The sequence below is a fragment of the Phyllopteryx taeniolatus genome, chromosome 14 (genome assembly GCF_024500385.1).
Source record: "Phyllopteryx taeniolatus isolate TA_2022b chromosome 14, UOR_Ptae_1.2, whole genome shotgun sequence".
Lineage (NCBI taxonomy): Eukaryota > Metazoa > Chordata > Actinopteri > Syngnathiformes > Syngnathidae > Phyllopteryx > Phyllopteryx taeniolatus.
This window is the reverse complement of record NC_084515.1, coordinates 2,321,240-2,343,461: the sequence shown is the minus strand read 5'-3', so window position 1 is coordinate 2,343,461 and position 22,222 is coordinate 2,321,240. Positions and strand designations below refer to the sequence as shown.

The following is a 22,222-nucleotide window of genomic DNA, read 5'->3' as shown; positions in this document are numbered from 1 at the left end:
ACGAACAAAAATGTCACAAAAAGTGGATACATTAATTCCTGTATGTACTGCCTGCCTTCTAATAGAAGACCATTCGTTTGTTCTGTCACTATGCCGCACTGGCATAAATAGATGAACAAAGATGCGTTATGTATTGTAAATATAGTTTTTTGAGCAATTAAGTACACAAGTATATACAGTAAATGAACAAGTCATTTAAATATACACATTGCTCCATCTTGTGATCAGATCTGTGATCGGTTTTCGTTTTTTTTAAACTCACTGACCGTGATCCGCCCCAAAAATCCTGATCGTGTAAAGGTTCCAATGTGGATAAGTCACTACTTTTGCAACGTATAAATGGGTGCCATGTCTTTGGCAAAGTTTAACGCCTTTGACTCTGTGATTGCCTTCCACTGGGATCTTTTCTTGTCTTTCATAGATGGATGTTGTCTGTTTATGAGTGAAATTAAAAAGTCATTTGAAAAAAAAAAAGTAATTATAGGTGTTCAGTAAAGTCTTTAAGTTGACAACTTTGTCAGTGCTTTTGTAAACTAGCTCCTTTCTGTTTGCTGCCACGTTAGTGTAAACAGTGCACTTCACCAAGAATGTGCTTTGAATTCCGAAAGCCGCTAAAAAAACTACTTTAAAATAAATAAATAAATAAAAATCGATCACCCAGCTCTATCTTAAAGGGGACGTATCGTAAGCCTAATAGCATAATTGCCAAAGACATTAGAATTTTTTCTGAAAACAAGAACACAACAAATTAATCAAGATGAGTCCATTTGCCTCGATTCAACCTTTCCGATTACCGTCACCTGGATGAATAACAATCTACACAGACATAAAGGAAAAAGATTTTCGTGACAGTTAGTTAAAAATGACTTAGGCAATTTTTCTAGCAATATTATGGGCAGTTGTATGGTTAAATTACTCATGGGTGGTTTCGCAAGAGCCATTAAGTTTTTTGTTTTTATTGTAATAAAAATCAACTAACCACTTATTTAATTAGATACAAATAAAGAGGTACGCCAGAAAATGAATGAATATAATTTAATTAAACCAATTTTACAGGAAAAAAAAGAACAAAAATAATGCAACAAATATGACAAAACTCTCAATGTAAATTCCAAGTGGAGCGGCTTAAAAAACAGTCTAAATATAAAAATATTATCACTGTTTTTTTTATCTCGGATATTTAATTATTCTATTTTTTGTGTGAAATCCATGTCGATTTTGCCACCTCGATCCATACTTTTTATAAAGGTCATTCATTGTAATTGAGTTAAAAATAACATGGAGAGATGGCGGTGGGGGGGAAAGGGCCGATGTTATCCCCTCCTGCCCTCCGCTGTGTGTCGCCATGACTCATACATAATGTGTGCGTGTACGTGAGCAGGGCGAGCGTTTTAACGCCTGCTTTCCCACGATGCTTTGCACCACAGATGAGTCAGACCCAGGCCAGTCCACTGAGACCTGGGGGGAGAGATTAGCGGCCCCCTGCCGGACATACGCAGGTAATCCCCTGATACTAATGATGCTGCCGCTGCTGCCCTCCACAAGTCTTTCTCTCTCTCTCCCCCTTTTTTCCGCCTCGCCGGCCGCAAACACACATGCACGTGTGTGTGTTTTCTCACCCTGCATCCGCCCATGCATGTGTGTCGTTACAGACCGGGGGGATTGGTGGGGGGTTGTGTTTTCGACCTCATATACTTGTAATCTGTTATTAGATACAAGGTGGAGAGCCTGTATTCAACACAAGAATCTCTGTGTCTGGGTGTAATGTGTTGTTTTTTTGTTTTGTTTTGCAGATAAGGATGGACCGGATAAGAAGAAGGTGAAAAAGGAGTCTGGGGCAAAGAAGTCCCAAGCCCCCAACCTTTTGTTTGGCTACCCGCTGTCCGAGCGCAAGCAGATGGCTCTGCTCATGCAAATGACAGCAAACAGTCCAGGTTTGTGAATCTGTCTGCCACTAGTTTTGCTTTGGTCCAAAATTTTAACAGTTTATTTTTTACTTTTAACTAAAATCATATATGCAAATCAGTCGCCTTTTGGCAAAATTTGCCGTTATGAACTCAAAATAGGCCATTTAAGTGAATCATATAGATCCGATGAGTTTTTCCTGGGGGGGTCGCCGTCGCTGTTGTCGTAGGCTGGATAGGACAAGCCGTCATTTGGCTTATTTTGTTTTGGGGGGTTTTTTCGCTTTGATTGAGAGAGCTGTATGGTGGTCGTTAACTTAATTCACAACATGCGGCAATTAGGCAGTCATCAATTTGTCAATAAAAGAGGTTTCAAGCCGTTACTGCAGCTTACCAGGAACTGACTGTCTCCATGTACATCTGTATATAGTATATTGTTATACTGCCCCCAGGTGTCCAAGGGGCGCACACTGGACGGAGCAGCATAATGTCCATTGAATTGAAGCACATAATTTTGCAAAAACTGTTTAATTATTTACATTCTGTTTAATTATGTAATTACTGTGTTTTTATAAAGTACATATTATAAAGTAAAAAAATAGCACTCTAATTTTTCTATGTAATATATAATTTTGTTACATTATCCGGCTGTCTCCCACAGATTCCACACCCAGCCACCCCTCGCAGACCACGCCGGTGCCCAAGAAAGTCCCCAGCAGCGCCTCGTCACGACAGAAGGACAAGGTCAACAAGCGGAACGAGCGCGGAGAGACCCCCCTGCACATGGCCGCCATCCGGGGCGACGCCAAGCAAGTCAAGGAGCTCATCAGTTTGGGAGCCGACGTCAATGTCAAGGACTTTGCAGGTGTGGCGCAGGCTTTTAGGAAAGAACTGCTTGCAGTAAATTCTTCAATAAATTAGATATCAAATAAACAAAATATATACAATAAAACAAATTTAAAATATTTAAAAGTTAGATTTTTTTTTTTCTTTTTAGGAATGTGTAACACAAATAGTATATCTTCCTTTTAGGAAAGTTCCGCTTCCTATGCCTTATCTAATACATTCCATCTAAAAAAAATCTAAATATGTACTGTTACACCCCTTAAAAAATGTTTTGGCGTGTTGACCAGGTTGGACCCCACTACATGAAGCTTGTAACCTGGGCTACTACGATGTGGCTAAGGTGTTAATAGCAGCCGGCGCTGAGGTGAACACGCAGGGTCTGGATGACGACACGCCTCTTCATGACGCATCCAGCAGCGGCCATAAAGACGTAAGACCGATTATTCGTCATCACATTTAGCTTTGATTCATATCCATGTCCTGTGATTCTCATCCAGATTGTGAAGCTGCTGCTACGCCACGGTGGTGACGCCTTCCAGGCCAACAAATGTGGAGAGCGGCCGGTTGATGTGGCCGACTCAGAGGAACTGGAGCAGCTGTTGAAAGGAGAGACGGCGCTCTCAGACCAAGCTGACAGCTCCTCAGGTACATGAAGGATATACATACAGGCTGCAACATATAATCGCTATTTGTAATCCAAAAGGGCTTGCTCACAAACACATTTTCAGAAATCAGAAGCTCAAGAAATGTTTACACTGTTCCAGAGTCCTGCCACGAAGAGCGAAACTCTTCGCCTTGCCTCTCATTCAGTCGAATAAGAATTTGGCACTATTATTAAAGTGCCTGTAAAGGGAGCAAAAAAAGTGTCTTGTGAATTTGACACACAACAGAGTAAAGTGTTTTTAAAGCACCTGCCAATTTTTAATGAATAAAAAAAAAATCACCACGTATGTAAAATACGGTTCTAAACTAATGAAAACTAAGGCCCCCCCCTCAAGCTGCTGGACTGTGTGGGTGTGTCCGCTGAAGGCGCTGGAAACGGGCCTTTCACCTGTCAATCAAATAATTTTGCACCTTCCTCCTCCTCTGCTATGTTTTCAAGTGTCTGTAGTCAGCTACTGGCTAAATAACCTGTGCCGCTGTGTTTAAAACCAGTTAACTTTCACTTGTCTCACATATTTTATGCCCACCGTTGTTGAGTGAGCTACTTATCTCGTTAGCTTGGTGGGTAGCGAATGTAAAAAACAGTTACAGTCGTGCTCACCATTATTTGCACCTCTTCATTTTTTGCATAACCTGTAATCATATCTTCAGAAATAAATGGAAATCTACCAAACTTATATCATCAGGATCTTTTGACTGGAGGTCGAAATTAATTTAACAAAGTTTTTTTTTTTCAACTTTTGATATTGTAACTTCAAAGAGAACCAGAAAACGTGCAGCAATATTGGCACTCCTTAATATTCTGTGGCACGGGGGCAGTGATGACAGCCTCCAAGCGTTTCTTGTATCCATCACGAAGCTTTTTGCACTTCTCAGGTGGTATTTTCTCCCACTCTCCCTTTGCCGTTTGTTCTAGCTCTTGAACATTTGCAGGGTTCTTTTCCCCAATGTCAGATTTCGGCTCCGCCGTGGCATATTGGACGGACCAAACGTTGGTCCTACTATGTACTAGCCTAGCCGCTAGTAGCAAGCCACTTTGCAGTGGACCAGTAGTCCAACTCGCCGTCGGCTCGCTACGTGAGCTGCGCGTGGGTCACCACAACAAAGACACTTTACTCCAAATAACACACTCCAAATAACAGTCCATGGAATATGTATTTTTGGGTTGCAGGCATAGCTTGATGGCTAACTGGATGATGTAGTGGTAAAAATGGGCAGTTATTACTAAGTAAGTCATAATTGCGGCGAATAGCCACAGACGGCGCTCTGTGCTTATATACAGTTGTGCTCATAAGTTTACATACCTTGGCAGAATTTATGATTTCTTGGCCATTTTTCAGAGAGTATGAATGGTAACACAACAACTTTTCTTTCACTTATGGTTAGTGCTTGAGTGAAGACATTTATTATCAAACAACTGTTTACTCTTTTGAAATCAGAATGACAACAGAAACTACACAAATGACCCTGATCAAAAGTTTACATAACATAAATGACAGCTTGGAGTCTTTTGTGGTAGTTGTGGATGAGGCTCTTTATTTTCTCTGATGTAAAACTTCCCATTCTTCTTGGAAAAAGGCGTCCAGTTCCTGTAAATTCTTCGGGCTGTCTTGTATGAACTGCACACTTGAGATCTCCCCAGATTGGCTCAATAATATCGAGGTCAGGAGACTGAGATGGGCACATCAGAACGTTCACTTTATTCTGCTGTAGCCAATGACAGGTCGACTTGGCTTTGTGTTTTGGGTAATTTTCATGTTGGAATATCCAAGTACGTCCCATGCACAGCTTCTGAGCTGATGAGTGCAACTTTTCCTCTAGTATTTTTTGATAACATGCTGCATTCATCTTTCCATCAATTTTGACCAAGTTTCCCGTGCCTTTTAGCTCACACATCCCCAAAACATCAGCGATCCACCTCCATGTTTCACAGTAGGAATGCTGAACCTTTCATCATTGGCCTTGTTGACTCCTCTCCAAATGTAATGTTTGTGATTGTGTTCGTTTTGATCGTATCACTACAGATTATTTTGTTCCAGAAGTTTTGAGGCTTGTCTCTGTGCTGTTTGGCATATTGTGTGATTTTATTTATTTATTAAATTTTTTTGTTTGTTTGTTTGTTTTTTGTTTTTTTATTGTGGAATTGGCATAGTAAGGACTTTCTTCTGGCGACTCGACCATGCAGCACATTTTTCTTCAAGTGCCTCCTTATTATCCACACCACTTTTTTTCACAGTCCTATATTTCAGCTGAAGTCATCTGTGGGTTTTTCTTTGCATCTCGAACAATTTTCCTGGCCGTTGTGGCAGAAATTTTTGTTGGTCGACCTGATTGTGGTTTGGTTTCAACAGAACCTCTAATTTTCTACTTCTTAATTAGAGTTTGAACACTGCTGATTTGCATTCTCAGTTCCTTGGATATCTTCTTATATCCCTTTCCTGTTTTATACAGTTCAATTACATTTTCCCGCAGATCTTTTGACAATTATTTTGCTTTCCCCATGACTCACTGCAAGGGTCTGTCAGGATCCCAGAAACTCACTGAACCTTTATACACACACTGATTACAAGCAGACAGATCACAGGTGTGGATGGTTCCCTTTAGTAGCCATTCAAACCCATTTGTGTCAACTTGTGTGCATGTTATCAGGACAAAATCTCAAGGGTATGTAAACTTCTGATCGGTGTCATTTGTGTAGTTTCTGTTATCATTATCATTAAAAGAGTAAACACAGTTGTTTGATAATAAATGGCTTCACCCAAGCACCAACCATGAGTGAAAGAAAATGTTTTGTGTTATTCATTTTCTCTGAAAAATGGCCAAGAGATCGTAAATTCTGCCAGGGTATGTAAACCTATGAGCAGAACTGTAGTTAGGAGGGCCAGCTCATGCTGTTCCCTGGTTGCATCAGCACGCCCCCATTTTAGCCCTGCCAAAAAAATCTGAACTGAGATGGTGAAAACGCTATGTCTCAACAATTCAGTACTAATTTTTTCTGTCTTTGCACATTTTCAGCACTTCAAACATAATTTATGTACAAGTCCAATGAAGTTGGGATGTTGTGTTAAACATAAATAAAAACAAGAATACAATGATTTGGAAATCATGTTCAACCTATATTTAATTGAATACATTACACAGACATTTAATGTTCAAACTGATAAACTTTGTTTTTAGCAAATAATGATTAACTTAGAATTTTATGACTGCAACACGGTCCAAAAAAGCTGAGACAAGGTCATGTTTACCACTGTGTTACATCACCTTTTCTTTAAACAACATTCAATAAACGTTTGGGAACTGAGGACACTTTGTTGAAGCTTTGTAGGTGGAATTCTTTCCCATTCTTGCTTGATGTACAGCTTCAGCTGTTCAACAGTCCGGGGTCTCCGTTGTCGTATTTTACGCTTCATAATGCGCCACACATTTTCAGTGGGAGACAGGCCTGGACTGCAGGCAGGCCAGTCTAGTACCCGCACTCTTTTACTACGAAGCCACGCTGTTGTAACACGTGCAGAATGTGGTTTGGCATTGTCTTGCTGATATAAGCAGGGGCGTCCATGAAAAAGACGTTGCTTCGATGGCAGAATATGTTTCTCCAAAACCCTTATGTACCTTTCAGCATTAATGGTGCCTTCACAGATGTGTAAGTTACCCATGCCATTGGCACTAATACAGCCCCATACCATCACAGATGCTGGCTTTTGAACTTTGCGTCCTTAACAGTCCGGATGGTTCTTTTCCTCTTTGGCCCGGAGGACACGATGTACACAAGTTCCAAAAACAATTTGAAATGTGGACTCGTTGGACCACAGAACACTTTTCCACTTTGCATCAGTCAATCTTAGATGAGCTCGGGCCCAGAGAAGCCTGCGGCGTTTCTGGGTGTTTTCGCTTTGCATAGTAGAGTTTCAAGTTGCACTTACGGATGTAGCGCCGAACTGTATTTACTGACATTGGTTTTCTGAAGTGCTCCTGAGCCCATTTGGTGTTATCCTTTACACATTGACGTCGGTTTTTGATGCAGTGCCGCCTGAGGGATCGAAGGTCTCGGGCATTCACTGTTGGTTTTCGGCCTTACATGCAATGATTTCTCCAGATTCTCTGACCCTTTTGATGATATTATGGACCGTAGATGATGAAATCCCTAAATTCCTTGCAATTGTACGTTGAGGAACATTGTCCTTAAACTGTTCGACTATTTTCTCACACACTTGTTCACAAAGAGGTGAACCTCGCCCCATCTTTGCTTATGAATGACTGAGCAATTCAGGGAAGCTCCTTTTATACCCAATCATGGCACCCACCTGTCCCCAATTAGCCTGTTCACCTGTGAGTTATTCCAAACAGGTGTTTGATGAGCATTCCTCAACTTTCCCTGTCTTTTTTGCCACCTGTCCCAGCTTTTTTGGAACGTGTTGCAGCTATAAAATTCTAAGTTAATGATTATTTGCTAAAAGCAATAAAGTTGATCAGTTTGAACATTAAATATCTTGTCTTTGTTGTGTATTCAATTAAATATAGGTTGAACATGATTTGCAAAGCATTGTATTCTGTTTTTATTTATGTTTAACACAACATCCCAACTTCATTGGAATTGGGGTTGTATTTAGAAAAAAACGCAAATGACTTAGCAGGCACTTTAGAAGCAGAATATTTTATTCCATTTATTTATTTATAATTCAGTTATATTGTGCAGGTGTACCTAATAAAGTATCCTGTCATGTATATCCGACCTCTTTGTATTGCAGACTCCGAGGACCCACCTTCTGTCAACCCATCCAGCATGGACGACAACATGGACGACTCAGACGCTGAGAAGGACTCTGACGTGAAAGCCAAGTCGTCATCTTGTGTGCCGGACCTAGACGAGTACGAGTTCAAGGACGAGGAAGAGGAGGAGGACCTCAGTAAAGCCCTCAATGAGCGACACATCCTGCGGCGGGAATTGCGGCAGAGGGACAAGGAGGACAAAGAGCGCAACAATGTAGCTGGGAAGCAGAGTGCCAAGGGCAACACCCTCTCAAAGTCCAAGAAGCCGAAGATCCCACGCGTACACTGCAATTCGGACACGTCCAGCGACGAGTTTGAGAGCCTCCCTGACAAGAGGAGCTCGCCCACCTGCTCCCAGAGATCGGAGGGCGTCATGACCAAAAAGGACAGCAGTGAGCAGAAAGACAAGGGCAAAGTCAAGAAGAAGAACAAGAGCCAGAATAAAAATAAGGAAAACCAAGAGGATGGGAAGGAGAACAGCAAGACGCTGGTCCTCCAGCTGGCCACCGTGTCGGAGAGCATGGACAAAGGCCATGAGGAGGACTCTTTTAAGATGTCCTTCAGCCCCAAAGATGACTCATCTGTGCACCTCTTCCACTTGTCGACCATCAAGTCTCCCAAGCTCATCCACGGCCTGGCCGACAAGCACACACTGCTTAAGCAGGAGAACAGCTCATGTCCCACCGACACCATCAAGTATAACCACTACTCAGACGCTGACTACTCCACGGAAGGCTCGAGCACCAAGGCCCACAAGCACAAGGAGAAGAGCAAGCACCACCAGAGAGATGGCGAGCGCGACGACAGCCACTCCAGCCCGTGGAGGGATACCACCGCCCCAGACAGTACAGAGAGCGCAGTGCGTAAAACGGACCTGGATGTCAAAGCAGCAAAGAAGCACAAACTCAAACACAAGGAGAAAGACAAACATAGGAGAGAGTATGAGGCGGAGCGCAGCCGTCACAGGCAGAAGGATGCCAGGAGAGAGGGCCACAGGAATCTAGAATTTGACAGAGAGTTCTGGAAGGAGAACTTCTTTAAAAGCGACGAGATGGATGACACGCTACTCGTGAAACGTGAAGCGGAGGAGCACAGGACATCTGACTGCTCCCCTTTCAAGGAGGAGAAGAACACCAAGGAGAAACATTCCAGTGGCAAGGAGAAGCGGCTGAGGGAAGAGCGTGACAAGGACAAGGCGGTGAAAAAAGAGCGCAGGGAGGAGAGGCCGAAAGAGCGCGACGACAGAGGCGACTGTGGCGGCCGGATTCCAGATGCTGAGCCGCCGCAGAGCAACAGTGTGCAAGAGGAGACTGACGAGAAGCCCATAACCGTCACTGCTGATCAGGAACATCTGGAGCCCATACGTGAGAAAACAGACAAGCGGCTCCCAGGAAAAGAGAAGGAACCGGAAAAACTGGAGAGAAGGCATCCGGACAAAGAAAAAAAGATCAGGTCGGAGCACACAGACAGAGCAGAATCACAGAATCAGTTGGAGCGCTGGAAGGAAAAAGAGCGCTCCGGAGCCACATCCTGCCACTCGCCAGGTGATAAAAACTACAAGGAGAGTGACAAACTCAAGTCTTTATCTGCTGCAAAGAAACACGAAGACAGCAGGAAGAATCGTGACAAGCTTGACAAACGCTCCGATAGAGATTACAGTGTCACGGATCACAAAGAAAGGGATCGCGTGAGCTCCGATAAGAAAATGAAGCCTTTGGAGAAAACCTCAGATCACGGCAAATCTGACCGCTCCAAGGAGAAGGACTGTGACAGGAAAAGAAAAGAGAAGGTAAAAGATGGAAACTTTTCCTCGAGTTCAAATCTAAAAGTACTTCTGGAAGAAAAGAAGGCTTATCTCTCTGAGGGTGGAAAGTCCTTGTTCACGAAATCCAAGGAAGAGGCTGTGAGGACACCAGAGAAGGATCGGGACCGGAGGGAGCGGGACAGAGATCCGGACAGGCACAGGGACCGACACAAGGACCGCTCCCTGCAGGCCAAAATTGGCAAAGTCAAGCCGAGCGAGACCGACACTGAAAAGCCCAAGCAAAAAAACCCCACTCCCGGAGCGCGAGACGCCAGGCCTAAAGAGAAGCGCTTGGTGAACGACGACCTGATGCAGACCAGCTTTGAGCGCATGCTCAGCCTGAAGGATCAAGAGATCGAGCAGTGGCACCGGAAGCACCTGGAGAAGATCAAGCAGAAGGAGCGTGAGAGGCTCAAACAGAGACCTCTGGCGGACCCTGGAAAATCCAGGCCAAAAGACAAGACTAAGACAGACGCCTGCTTCACCAAAGAGCTAATGCGGTCCAAAAGCTCTGAATCTTCCGACACCCACGGTCGAGAGAAACCCCTGAAGGACACCTCCAGCCTCAGGACCGTGTCCCTGGACGGAAAGACCTTGCCTTCCATCGGCACCAAGGTTATGTCGGCAGTTGAGAACTGCTTAAGCAGATCCCCGCGGCCCGAGGGTGAGCACTGCGGTCTCATGTCCAGGTCCATGTCCCTGGTCTCTGTCGCCAGCTCCGAGGACTCCTGCCAGGCTGCAATGTTGACCCCCAAGCACGTGGAGTACGACTCTGACATGAACCCGGAGGCAGCTGACATGCAGCCTACATTCTTGCAGTCTTCCCTCGTCATCCAGGCCACCAGATTGCCATCTGTTTTGGATAAGGACTGCGGCGTTCTTCCGAATGTGCAGCGCCCGACATTTCCCTGCAGACACGAATCTGCATACCTCAGGGCCATCCTGGACGAGGATGCCAACACGTCCACTGAATCCAGGGTGGCTGACAGTCCGAAGAAGCCCCACATAGAGGGTCCACAAACGCGAGAGACGTCAACAGAAAAAGACGAAGTGGACGTCGGTCCACAATGTTCAAATTCTGAGTCCGTCATAGAGTGTGATGATACTGCTGGCAGCTCCTCGCCAAACAGAGAGCCTCCAAATCTCACTCTCTGTGGTAGTCCTGCAATCAAACCCCCTGATTCCACTGTCATGAGGGATATCCCCTGTCTGGAAAGTCCAACTTCACAACCAGACGCTATTAACAGGGACTCTGACCCACCGTCAGCATCTCTGTCTACAGAACAACCAGAGTTCACGAACCCTGAAAGCCTCCAGCCTGGGGACCCTGTCCCTGCGAGCATTCAGCCGGTGGACTCTTTTTCATCAGCCCAGCTTTGGGACCGGAAGGAAAAACCAGTGACCCCAGATGGTGCAGAACACCAAAGTGTGGAAAATGTCCCAGAGAGCCTCAAGATGGAGGCGACAGAAAGTCCAGTACCCTCCACCAGCACGACTGAATCCCTACCAAGCACAGAGTCCAGATATCCTCGAGAGAATTTGGATCTAAGACCTCCTGTTGTAGTCATCTGTGACACTCCAATGGAGCCGTCTGAAGACAGGTCAAGCCTTGCCAAGGACCATGAGATATGCAACATCCCGCAGAACCCTGACAATCCTCAGAATTCTTCACTTGAAGAAGAGCTGACTGCAGAGTTTTCCTCGGAGTCCATGGACGTGGACCCCTCGGACAGGAAACCAGAGTCCTCTGCTGAAGAGTCGAGTCTGGCTGCCATGCAGCCAACAGGCCACAGCGACCTGAGCAGCAGCAGCTGTAGCAGCAGTAGCAGCAGCAGCAGCAGCAGTAGCAACACCTCGGGTAACTCGTCCCCCCAGTCCGGAGAACCGGAATCTGACTGCTCTGTTGCCAAACTCAAGCTCCGTTCCTCAGACGAGGACCTACATGTGCCGCATCCACGTAAAAGGAAGATGCTCAAGCCACCCTCCTGCCATGTTGGTCCAGTCCCGCAGCAGGACCAGGAACGGGAGAGTGGCGAGCCTGTCCAACAGCAGTCGCTTGCCGCTATCGTGGCGTCAGTCAAGCTGGAGGAGATCGAACCCTATCAGACGGAGCGCGCCAACCCGTACTACGAGTTCCTGCACATCCGGAGGAAGATCGAGGAAAAGCGCAAGGTGCTGTGCAGTGTGGCGCCACAGCCGCCACAGTACTACGATGAGTATGTCACCTTCAACGGCTCCTACCTCCTAGACGGCAATCCGCTCAGCAAGTTGTGTATTCCCACGGTAAATCAACACAAACATATTTTTTTATTGTAACTCAAAATGTAGCACTTGCGATTTAAATGATGTAAATATCCTGGACAGATAACTCCGCCACCCTCGCTACCCGAGCAGCTGAAGGAGATGTTCAAACAGCAGGAGGTGGTCCGCATGAAACTGCGTCTGCAGCACAGCATCGAGAGGGTGAGGCATAATTCACTGTTTTCCATCCATCTATCTTATATAGCGTTTATCATGCTAAACTGGTCTGTAGTAAATCTTGAATAAAGCTATTCAGATACGATCAATCAATTTTCTATAGTGCTTGTCTTCATTAGTGTGAACTGGAGCCTGTCCCAGGTGACTTTGGGCAAGAGCGGGGTGCACCCTGGATTAGTTGCTAGCCAATTGCAGGGCACAGCTAGACAAGTATTGTCACAAACATTCACGCCTATGGAAAATTTAGAGGAAGTCGGAGTACCCAGATAAAATCGATGCAAACATGAGAGAACAGCGAAACTACAGAAAGGTCTGAGCCGAGATTTGAAACTGTGCCCAAGTCTTTCGAGTTTGCCAGCGTCACACGATTATGGTTTTTCCTTCTTCCCTTACACAGGAGAAGCTAATCGTGTCCAACGAGCAGGAAGTCCTGCGCGTGCACTACCGCGCAGCAAGGACACTGGCCAATCAGACGCTGCCGTTCAGTGCCTGCACCGTGCTGCTGGATGCCGAAGTCTACAACATGCCCCAAGACGTTCAGGTGAGAACCACAAAAGCGACTAGATACTCCTCAGTTAGTGGCTACTTGATGTGAGCGTGTTTGCATTGCAGAGCGACGATGGCAAAACATCGGTGAGAGACCGATTCAACGCTAGGCAGTTCATGTCCTGGCTACAAGACGTCGACGACAAGTTTGACAAGCTCAAGGTCAATTGTAACATCTATTAGAAAAGTGCTACCTCACATCTGAGTGATGGATTCAACCTGACTTCATAAATATTTAAATACACCCTAGGGGTGTTGCCCTAGCATTTACTGCACTTAAAAAATTTCAGGGTCTTTAAACACATTTAAAACAATACATTTAAGCATATGTAATATATTCAGGGCGGCACGGTTGGCCGACTGGTTAGAGCGTCTGCCTCAGAGTTCTGAGGACTGGGGTTCAATCCCCAGCCCCGCCTGTGTGGAGTTTGCATGTTCTCCCCCTGCCTGTGTGGGTTTTCTCCAGGCACTCCGGTTTCCTCCCACATCCCAAAAACATGCATGGTAGGTTAATTGACAACTCTAAATTGCCCATAGGTGTGAATGTGAGTTCAAATGGTTGTTTGTTTGTATGTGCCCTGCGATTGACTGGCAACCAATTCAGGGTGTACCCCGCCTCCTGCCCGATGAAAGCTGGGATAGGATCCAGCACGCCCGCGACCCTAGTGAGGAGAAGCGGATCAGAAAATGGATGGATGGATAATATATTGAGAGAGAGAGAGAGTAATGGATAACACAAAAATATTGTACAAACAGTACAAGAACAGTCTCAACTGCAATAACAAAAAAACCACAATGTAGTGGAACAGCAAAATAGCGGGGCTTTACTGTAAAACAATTTTACATAGAAATTTAACCTTTTTAATAAATGATTAGTTGAATTTTACATATTTTGAAAAATTTTATGTATATTTCATAATTGGTTATTTATTGTAACTGATAAAATAAAGCAATATTACTTGGTTTTCTATATACATTTTTAAAAATATGAAATAATTGTTTTTAATTTAATTTATTCTTAAATCCATCCATCCATTTTCTGGGGTCGCGGGCGTCCTTGAGCCTATCCCAGCTATCTTCAGGCAAGATAATATTACAAATATAGAAATATTTGTAAAATAAATTTATAAATTAATTTTAACAGTGGGGCAAAAAAGCATTTAATCAGCCACCAATTGTGCAAGTTCTCCCACTTGAAAAGATGAGCGAGGCCTGTCATTTCCATCATAAGTATACCTTATCTGATGGTTTTTTTTTGTTTTTTTTTTAAAGAATTTATTAGCAAATTATGGTTGAAAATAAGTATTAGGTCAATAACAAAAGTTCATCTCAATGCTTTGTTATATACCCTTTGTTGGCAATGACAGAGGTCAAACGTTTTCTATAAGTCTTCAAGGTTTTCACACACTGTTGCTGGTATTTTGGCCCATTCCTCCATGCAGATCTCCTCTACAGCAGTGATGTTTTGGAGCTGTCGCTGGGCAACACAGACTTTCAACTCCCTCCAAATATTTTTTATAGGGGGGTGGGATCTAGAGACTGGTTAGGCCACTCGAGGACCTTGAAATGCTTCTTACCAAGCCACTCTTTCGTTGCCCGGGCGGTGTGTTTGGGATCATTGTCATGCTGAAAGACCCAGCCATGTTTCATCTTCAATGGCCTTGCTAATGGAAGGAGGTTTTCACTCAAAATCTAACAATACATGGCGCCATTCATTCTTTCCTTTACACGGATCAGTCTTCCTGGTCCCGTTGCAGAAAAACAGCCCCAAAGCATGACGTTTCCACCCCCATGCTTCACAAGTAGGTATGGTGTTCTGTGGATGCAACTCGGCATTCTTTCTCCTCCAAACATGACAAGTTGAGTTTTTACCAAAAAGTTCTACTTTGGTTTCATCTGACCATATGACATTCTCCCAATCCTCTTGTAGATCATCCAAATGCTCTCTCACAAACTGCAGACAGGCCTGGACATTTACTGGCTTCAGCAGGGGGACATGTCTGGCACTGCAGGATTTGAGTCCCTGGCGGTGTAGTGTGTTACTGATGGTAGCCTTTGTTACTTTGGTCCCAGCTCTCTGCAAGTCATTCACTAGGTTCCCCCATGTAGTTCTGGGATTTTTGCTCACCGTTCTTGTGATCATTTTGACCCCACGGAGTGAGATCGTCCATGGAGCCCCAGATCGAGGGAGATTATCAGTGGTCTTGTATTTCTTCCATTTTCTAGTAATTGCTCCCACAGTTGATTTCTTCACACCAAGCTGTTTACCTAATGCAAATTCGGTCTTCTCAGCCTGGTGCAGGTCAATTTTGTTTCTGGTGACCTTTGACAGCGCTTTGGTCTTGGCCATAGTGGAGTTTGACTGTTTGAGTTTGTGGACAGGTGTCTTTTATACTGATGAGTCCAAACAGGTGCCATTAATACAGGTAACGAGTGGAGGACAGAGGAGGCTCTTAACGACGAAGTTACAGGTCTGTGAGAGCCATAAATCTTGCTTGTTAAAATACTTATTTTACCGAGGAATTTACGCATTAATTCATTAAAAATCTGATTTTCTGCATTTTTTTTTTCTTCATTTTGTCTCTCATAGGTGAGGTATACCCATGATGAAAATTACAGGTCTCTCTCATCTTTTTAAGTGGGAGAACTTGCACAATTGGTCGCTGACTATAATACGTTGTTACCCCACTGTATATATAAAAAAATAAGTAACCATTACATTTTTTTTCATCAAATAATTGGTTTATTTATTGTAAATAAAAATATATCTATGCTCGTAAAATAAAATACTACAATAACTTTTAATGTATTAAATATTTTTCTTAATATATATTTACAATCTATCCATTTTCCTCCACTTATCCGAGGCTGGGTCGCGGGGGCAGCAGCCTCAGCAGGGAAGCCTAGACTTCCCTCTCCACAGCCACTTCCTCCAGCTCTTCCAAGGGGATTCCGAGGCGTTCCCAGGCCAGCCGAGAGACATAGTCTCTCCAGCGTGTCCTGGGTCATCCCCTGGTTCTCCTCCCAGTGGGACGTGCCCAGAACACCTCACCAGGGAGGTGTCCGGGAGGCATCCTAAACAGCCACCTCATCTGGCTCCTCTCAATGCAGAGGAGCAGTGGCTCTACTCTGAGCCCCTCCCGGATGACCTAGCTTCTCACCCTATCTCTAAGGGAGAACCCGGACACCCTACAGAGAAAATTCATTTTGGCCGCTTGTATCCGGGATCTTGTTCTTTCGGTCACGACCCACAGCTCGTGAAATATTTTTAATAGTAAAATTTAAAAAAGTACCTCCTTTTAATTTATTAATAAATTGCATGAAATATGTTTTGTGAATGAAGCTTTTTTTTGTTTTGTTTTTGTTTTTTTGTCAAATGGACACTTATCTATTCATGTAATTTGTAAATAGTGGTGAATAATTTGTAAATAAAATTTTAAAAAACAATTAAATAAGCAATTTTACACGCATATATACATGTAACCTTTTTTATTTGATAATTGGTTTATTTATGCAAATAATAAAGTGACAAGTCTTATTAAAATAGACATTTTCTAATCTTCATTTTCCAGACGTGCCTGCTCATGCGTCAGCAACACGAGGCGGCAGCGCTGAATGCCGTGCAACGCCTGGAGTGGCAACTCAAGCTCCAAGAGCTGGACCCGGCCACCTACAAGTCCACCAGCATCTTCGAGATCCCTGAGTTCTACATCCCGCTGGTGGAGGTCAACGACGACTTTGACCTCACGCCCATATGAGGGAAGCCGACGACACACCATGCTCGCGGCCGCCGCTATGTGACGACGGCGACCAAAAATGCGAAGCACTTAAAGGGGCGGTGCGCTCGACCAGCGCAGTGGGGATCACTTATGACCGCCAGCAAGATGCCGGTCCAGGAGAACAAAGGGTCGGCCAGCGCAGGATGCCGGGGCGCCAAACAGCACGCCGAACCCTTCGCCGTCACCATCATGACGCGTTAAGCAGGGTCACTTACACACACGCATGCACACACACACAAAAATCACAGTTGAGTGTGTATACTTTTGTGTACAGATTGTGCTCTTAATTTTTTAACTTATTTTATACATACAAAATCTTGTGCATTTGTACATAGCAAGAAAATTTGTAATTATGGTTTTAAAAAGCGCTGTACAAAAACCAACCAACAAAAAAAAGTACAAGATACTTTGATTGTAAACGTCTCCCGTTTTAATGGACCAAAGTGTTTGTTTTCGGTGTGTTTTCCTCTTTGTTTGTGATGTCCTTGTGTGGTTTTTCTTTTTTGTTTCTGTGTTTTTCCCGCTGTCACAATTTAATGCTGTGCATGCCTTTTTTCAACCTCACCAAATGTTTTTTTTTTCTTTTTTTTCCCCCCACGTGTACTCGCCTCCTCCTCCTGTGTGAGTGTGTGGGTGCATGTCCGTCCCGCGTGTGCTTTGGAGTCTTTGGAGGAGAGCGATGGAGTAAAAAATAAACATTAAAAAAAAGCAAACGACAGTTTCAACGCAAGATCATGACAAAAAGCTATTTTTTCAACATAATGCCTTTTGATGAACAATAGTTCTAAAAAAATGTCTATTTTAATATTTACTTGTTACATGACCTGTACATACTTGTAATATATATAATTGAATAAATTTTATTTGTTGTGAAACTAAAACTTGCTTGTGCTGAGATTTTAAATTTTTAGGAAATGGGATTTTTTTAACAAACTTTTAATTGCAATACATGCATATGAACTTGTATAAAAACCTTGATAATTTATTTAAAAATGCTATTTTCTAGTTAAATATTTTTGAATATTTGTTTTGTTTTATATAGAAATCAACTACATTCCTGGAATTGCCCTATGTAATTATTTGTTTTAAATATAGACTGAAATAATAGTTTTTCTTTTTTTTTTTAAGTATTTATTTTAAATATTGTTTTACATATACATTTGTTATACATTTTTTCCTTTCGCCTTCTCCCATTAGGCCCTGCCACAGCACACCATCCTTTACCATGTAAGCCTATCTCCTGCATCCTCTTCTCTAACACCAACTTCCCTCATGTCTTCCCTCACTACATCTATCAACCTCTTTGGTCTTCCTATAGAGCTCACTTGCCTGGCAGCTCCATCCTCATCTTCCTTCTACCAATATACGTACTATCTCCTCTGGACATGTCCAAAGCATCAAAGTCTGCTCTCTCTAACTTTGTCTCCAAAATCATTTCTCATTTATAATCCTATCCAGCCTGGTCACTCCGAGAGCGAACCTCAGCATCTTCATTTCCGCCTCCTCCAGCTCTGCTTCCTGTTGACTCTTCAGTGCCACTGTCTGTAATCCGTACATAATGGCTGGCCCCACCACTATTTTATAAACTTTGCGCTTCATCCTAGCAGAGACTCTTCTGACACCTTCCTCCACCTGTTCCAACCTGCTTGGATCCATTTCTTCACTTCCTTACCACACTCACCATTGCTCTGGACTGTTGACTCCCAAGTATTTAAAGTCCTCCACCCTTGCTATCATGGCTGGCCTCAGCACTGTCTTGTAAACTTGCCTTTCATCCTAGCAGAGACTATTCTGTCACAAAACACACCTGACACTTTCCTCCACCTGTTCAACCTGTTTGGATCTCTTTATTCACCTCCTTGCCATACTAACCATAGCTGTGGATTCTTGAACCTAAGTATTTAGTACTCTACCTTTGCTATCTCTTCTCCCTGTAGCCTCATTCTTCCCCCTCCAGCACCTCATATAATTACTATTTTTGTTAAATTTAATGTATTTTGTAATTGTTTCATAATTTTTAATATGAATTAATTTCCATTATAGTTAAATAATGCAGCCCTATGGGGGGCACGAGCCCGGATAAATGCAGAGGGTTGCGTCAGGAAGGGCATCCGTCTTAAAACTTTGCCAAACAAATATGAGCGTTCATCCAAAGAATTCCATACCGGATCGGTCGTGGCCCGGGTTAACAATGTCCGCCTCCGGCGCCGTCAACCTGGAGGGCGCCTGTGGAAATTCAGCTACTGTGGGTCGAAGTCGAAGAAGAAGAAGAGGTGGAAAGCGGGTTCTTCGGCAGAAAGAAGAGGAAAGCACAGAGCCTAGAACTGAATGTGGGGACTTTGAATGTTGGGACTATGACAGGAAAATCTCGGGAGTTGGTTGACATGATGATTAGGAGAAACGTTGATATATTGTGTTTCCAGGAGACCAGGTGGAAAGGCAGTAAGGCTGGAAGTTTAGGGGCAGGGTTTAAATTATTTTACCATGGTGTAGATGGGAAGAGAAATGGAGTCGGGGTTATTTGAAAAGAAGAGTTGGCTAAGAATGTCTTGGAGGTGAAAAGAGTATCAGATCGAGTGATGAGGCTGAAACTTGAAATTGAGGGTGTTATGTATAATGTGATTAGTGGCTATGCCCCACAAGTAGGATGTGACCTCGAGGTGAAAGAGAAATTCTGGAAGGAGCTAGACGAAGTAGTTCTGAGCATTACAGACAGAGAGAGAGTCGTGATTGGTGCAGATTGTAATGGACATGTTGGTGAAGGTAATAGGGGTGATGAAGAAGTGATGGGTAAGTGCGGCATCCAGGAAAGGAACTTGGAGGGACAGATGCCACCATCTTTGCAAAAAGGATGCAAATGGCTGTAGTGAACACTTTTTTCCATAAGAGGCAGGAACATAGGGTGACCTACAAGAGCAGATGTAGAAGCGTGCAGGTGGATTACATTTTGTGCAGACGATGGAATCTGAAGGAGGTTACCGACTGTAAGGTTGTGGTAGGGGAGAGTGTGGCTAGACAGCATAGGATGGTGGTGTGGAAGATTAGGAAGACAAAGGCAGGGCAGAGAACCATGTGGTGGAAGCTGAGACAGGACGAGTGTTGTGCAGCTTTTCGGGAAGAGGTGAGACAGACCGCTGAGACTTCCTGAAGACTGGACCACTGCAGCCAATGTGATCAGAGAGGCAGGCAGGAGAGTACTTGATGTATCTTCTGGCAGAAAAGGAGCTGGAAACCCGTTCATGGTGTACCCCGCCTCCTGCCCGATGATAGCTGGGATAGGCTCCAGCACGCCAGTGACCCTAGTGAGGAGAAGCGGCTCAAAAAATGGATGGATGGATGTATAAGGGCAGCAGAACAGTGGTGAGGTGTGCTGTAGGTGTGACAAACAAATTTAAGGTGGAGGTGGGACTGCAACAGGCATCAGCGCTGAGCCCCTTCCTGTTTGCAGTGGTGATGAGGTTAGACTGGTATCCCCGTGGACCATGATGTTTGCAGATGACATTGTGATCTGCAGTGAAAGCAGGAAGCAGGTGGAGGAACAGTTAGAAATGTGGAGGCATGCACTGGAAAGCAGAGGAATGAAGATTAGCTGAAGTAAAACAGAATATATGTGCATCAATGAGAGGGGTGGTGGGGGAAGAGTGAGGCTACAGGGAAAAGAGATAGCAAGGGTGGAGGACTTCAAATACGTGGGGTCAACTGTCCAGAGCAATGGTGAGTGTGGTCAGGAAGTGAAGAAACGGGTCCAAGCAGGTTGGAACGGGTGGAGGAAGGTGTCAGGTGTGTTATGTGACAGAAGAGTCTCGGCTGTGATGAAGGGCAAAGTTTATAAAACAGTGGTGAGGCCAGCCATGATGTACGGATTAGAGACAGTGGCACTGAAGAGACAGCAGGAAGCAGAGCTGGAGGTGGCGGAAATGACGATGTTGAGGTTCGCTCTCGGAGTGACCAGGTTGGATAAAATTAGAAATGAGCTCATCAGAGGGACAGCCAAGGTTCGATGTTTTGGAGACAAAGTTAGAGAGAGCAGACTTCAATGGTTTGGACACGTCCAGAGAATAAATAGTGAGTATATTGGTAGGATGATGAGGATGGAGCTGCCAGGCAAGAGAGCTAGAGGAAGACCAAAGAGGTTGATGGATGTTGTGAGGGAGGACATGAGGGCAGTTGCTGTTCGAGAGGAGGATGCAGGAGATTGGCTTACATGGTAAAGGATGAAACGCTGTGGCGACCCCTAACGGGACAAGTCGAAAAGAAGAATTTCAATTATAGTTAAATATTTTTATTTGAAATAGAGCTATGTAGGTGGGCGACTGGTTAGAGCGTCAGCCTCACAGTTCTGAGGACCCGGGTTCAATCCCCGGCCTGTGTGGAGTTTGCATGTTCTCCCCGTGCTGTGTGGGTTTTCTCCGGGCACTCCGGTTTCCTCCCACATCCCAAAACATGCATTAATTGGAGACTCTAAATTGCCCGTAGGTGTGACTGTGAGTGCGACTGCTTGTTTGTTTGTATCTGCCCTGCGATTGGCTAGCAACCAGTTCAGGGTGTACCCCGCCTCCTGCCCAATGACAGCTGGTATAGGCTCCAGCACGCCCGCGACCCTTGTGAGGAGAAGCGGCTCAGAAAATGGATGGATGGATGGATAGAGCTATGTAATGTACAGGGGTTGGGGAGTAACGGAATATGTGTAACAGGATTACATAATCACATTACAAAAAAAGTAACTACTCCATTACAGTTGCATAAAAAAACGTAATCAGATTACAGGCACATTTATTTAAAAAAATGGGATTATTTTGCAGTATTACAATTTCAAAACAGTGAGAAGCCGGTTGTTGATTTGAGCCCCAACGTTTTGCAGAGGTAGCAGCGCATCATTTAATCTTGAAGTGGGAGGGGTGTGAGCGCGCTCGCGTCAGCGAGGGGAGGGGTTAAGATAACTGCCGCCATAAATTTCTTTTGTTTTCTCCCCTCCCCACCCCCCCCCACCCCCATCCCCATTTCACTCGGTATATAAGACACACTGAGTACTGTCGATAGGTTTTAAAAACCTTATTGTGAAGCTCGGCAGCACGGTGAACAAGAGGTTTGCACATTCGTCTCACAGTTCTGAGGTTTTGGATTTGGATCCTGAGTGCTTCGTGTTCCTCCCGCTCCGGTATTCCCAACACGCATATTAAACATTTACAGAACAAGACAGAAAATCTATATGTACATGTACTTTATTGATATTGAATTTCTTTTGTCATATTTGCTATTGGGGTAATCCAAAATAATTGAATGAAATCAAGTTACATTACTTTAATATTTTACGTTACTAAATTGTTAATATTTTGGCACTTTGATTACGTTACTAAATTGTTTAACAGGCAACCAGTAACTCTATCGCAATATTTTTTTAAAGTAACCCTCCCAACCCTGGTTATATA

At 44.1% G+C, this 22,222-nt stretch overlaps 1 protein-coding gene across 2 annotated transcripts in view; it reads left to right on the top strand.

Moving 5' to 3' along the window:
- ankrd12 (ankyrin repeat domain 12) overlaps window positions 1-17,674 on the top strand; it is a 58,558-nt gene extending 40,884 nt beyond the window's left edge. Inside the window, exons 4-13 of one of the 2 annotated variants that reach the window (XM_061798706.1) lie at window positions 1,428-1,499; window positions 1,794-1,934; window positions 2,566-2,769; window positions 3,038-3,180; window positions 3,248-3,395; window positions 8,165-12,273; window positions 12,355-12,453; window positions 12,866-13,009; window positions 13,081-13,176; window positions 16,587-17,674. In XM_061798706.1, coding sequence (XP_061654690.1) covers window positions 1,428-1,499; window positions 1,794-1,934; window positions 2,566-2,769; window positions 3,038-3,180; window positions 3,248-3,395; window positions 8,165-12,273; window positions 12,355-12,453; window positions 12,866-13,009; window positions 13,081-13,176; window positions 16,587-16,772 — 5,342 coding nt within the window. In that variant the 3' untranslated portion in view covers window positions 16,773-17,674. The remainder of the gene's footprint in view (window positions 1-1,427; window positions 1,500-1,793; window positions 1,935-2,565; window positions 2,770-3,037; window positions 3,181-3,247; window positions 3,396-8,164; window positions 12,274-12,354; window positions 12,454-12,865; window positions 13,010-13,080; window positions 13,177-16,586) is intronic. The other variant, XM_061798707.1, reaches the window with a different exon arrangement.
- Window positions 17,675-22,222: the final 4,548 nt, after the last annotated feature.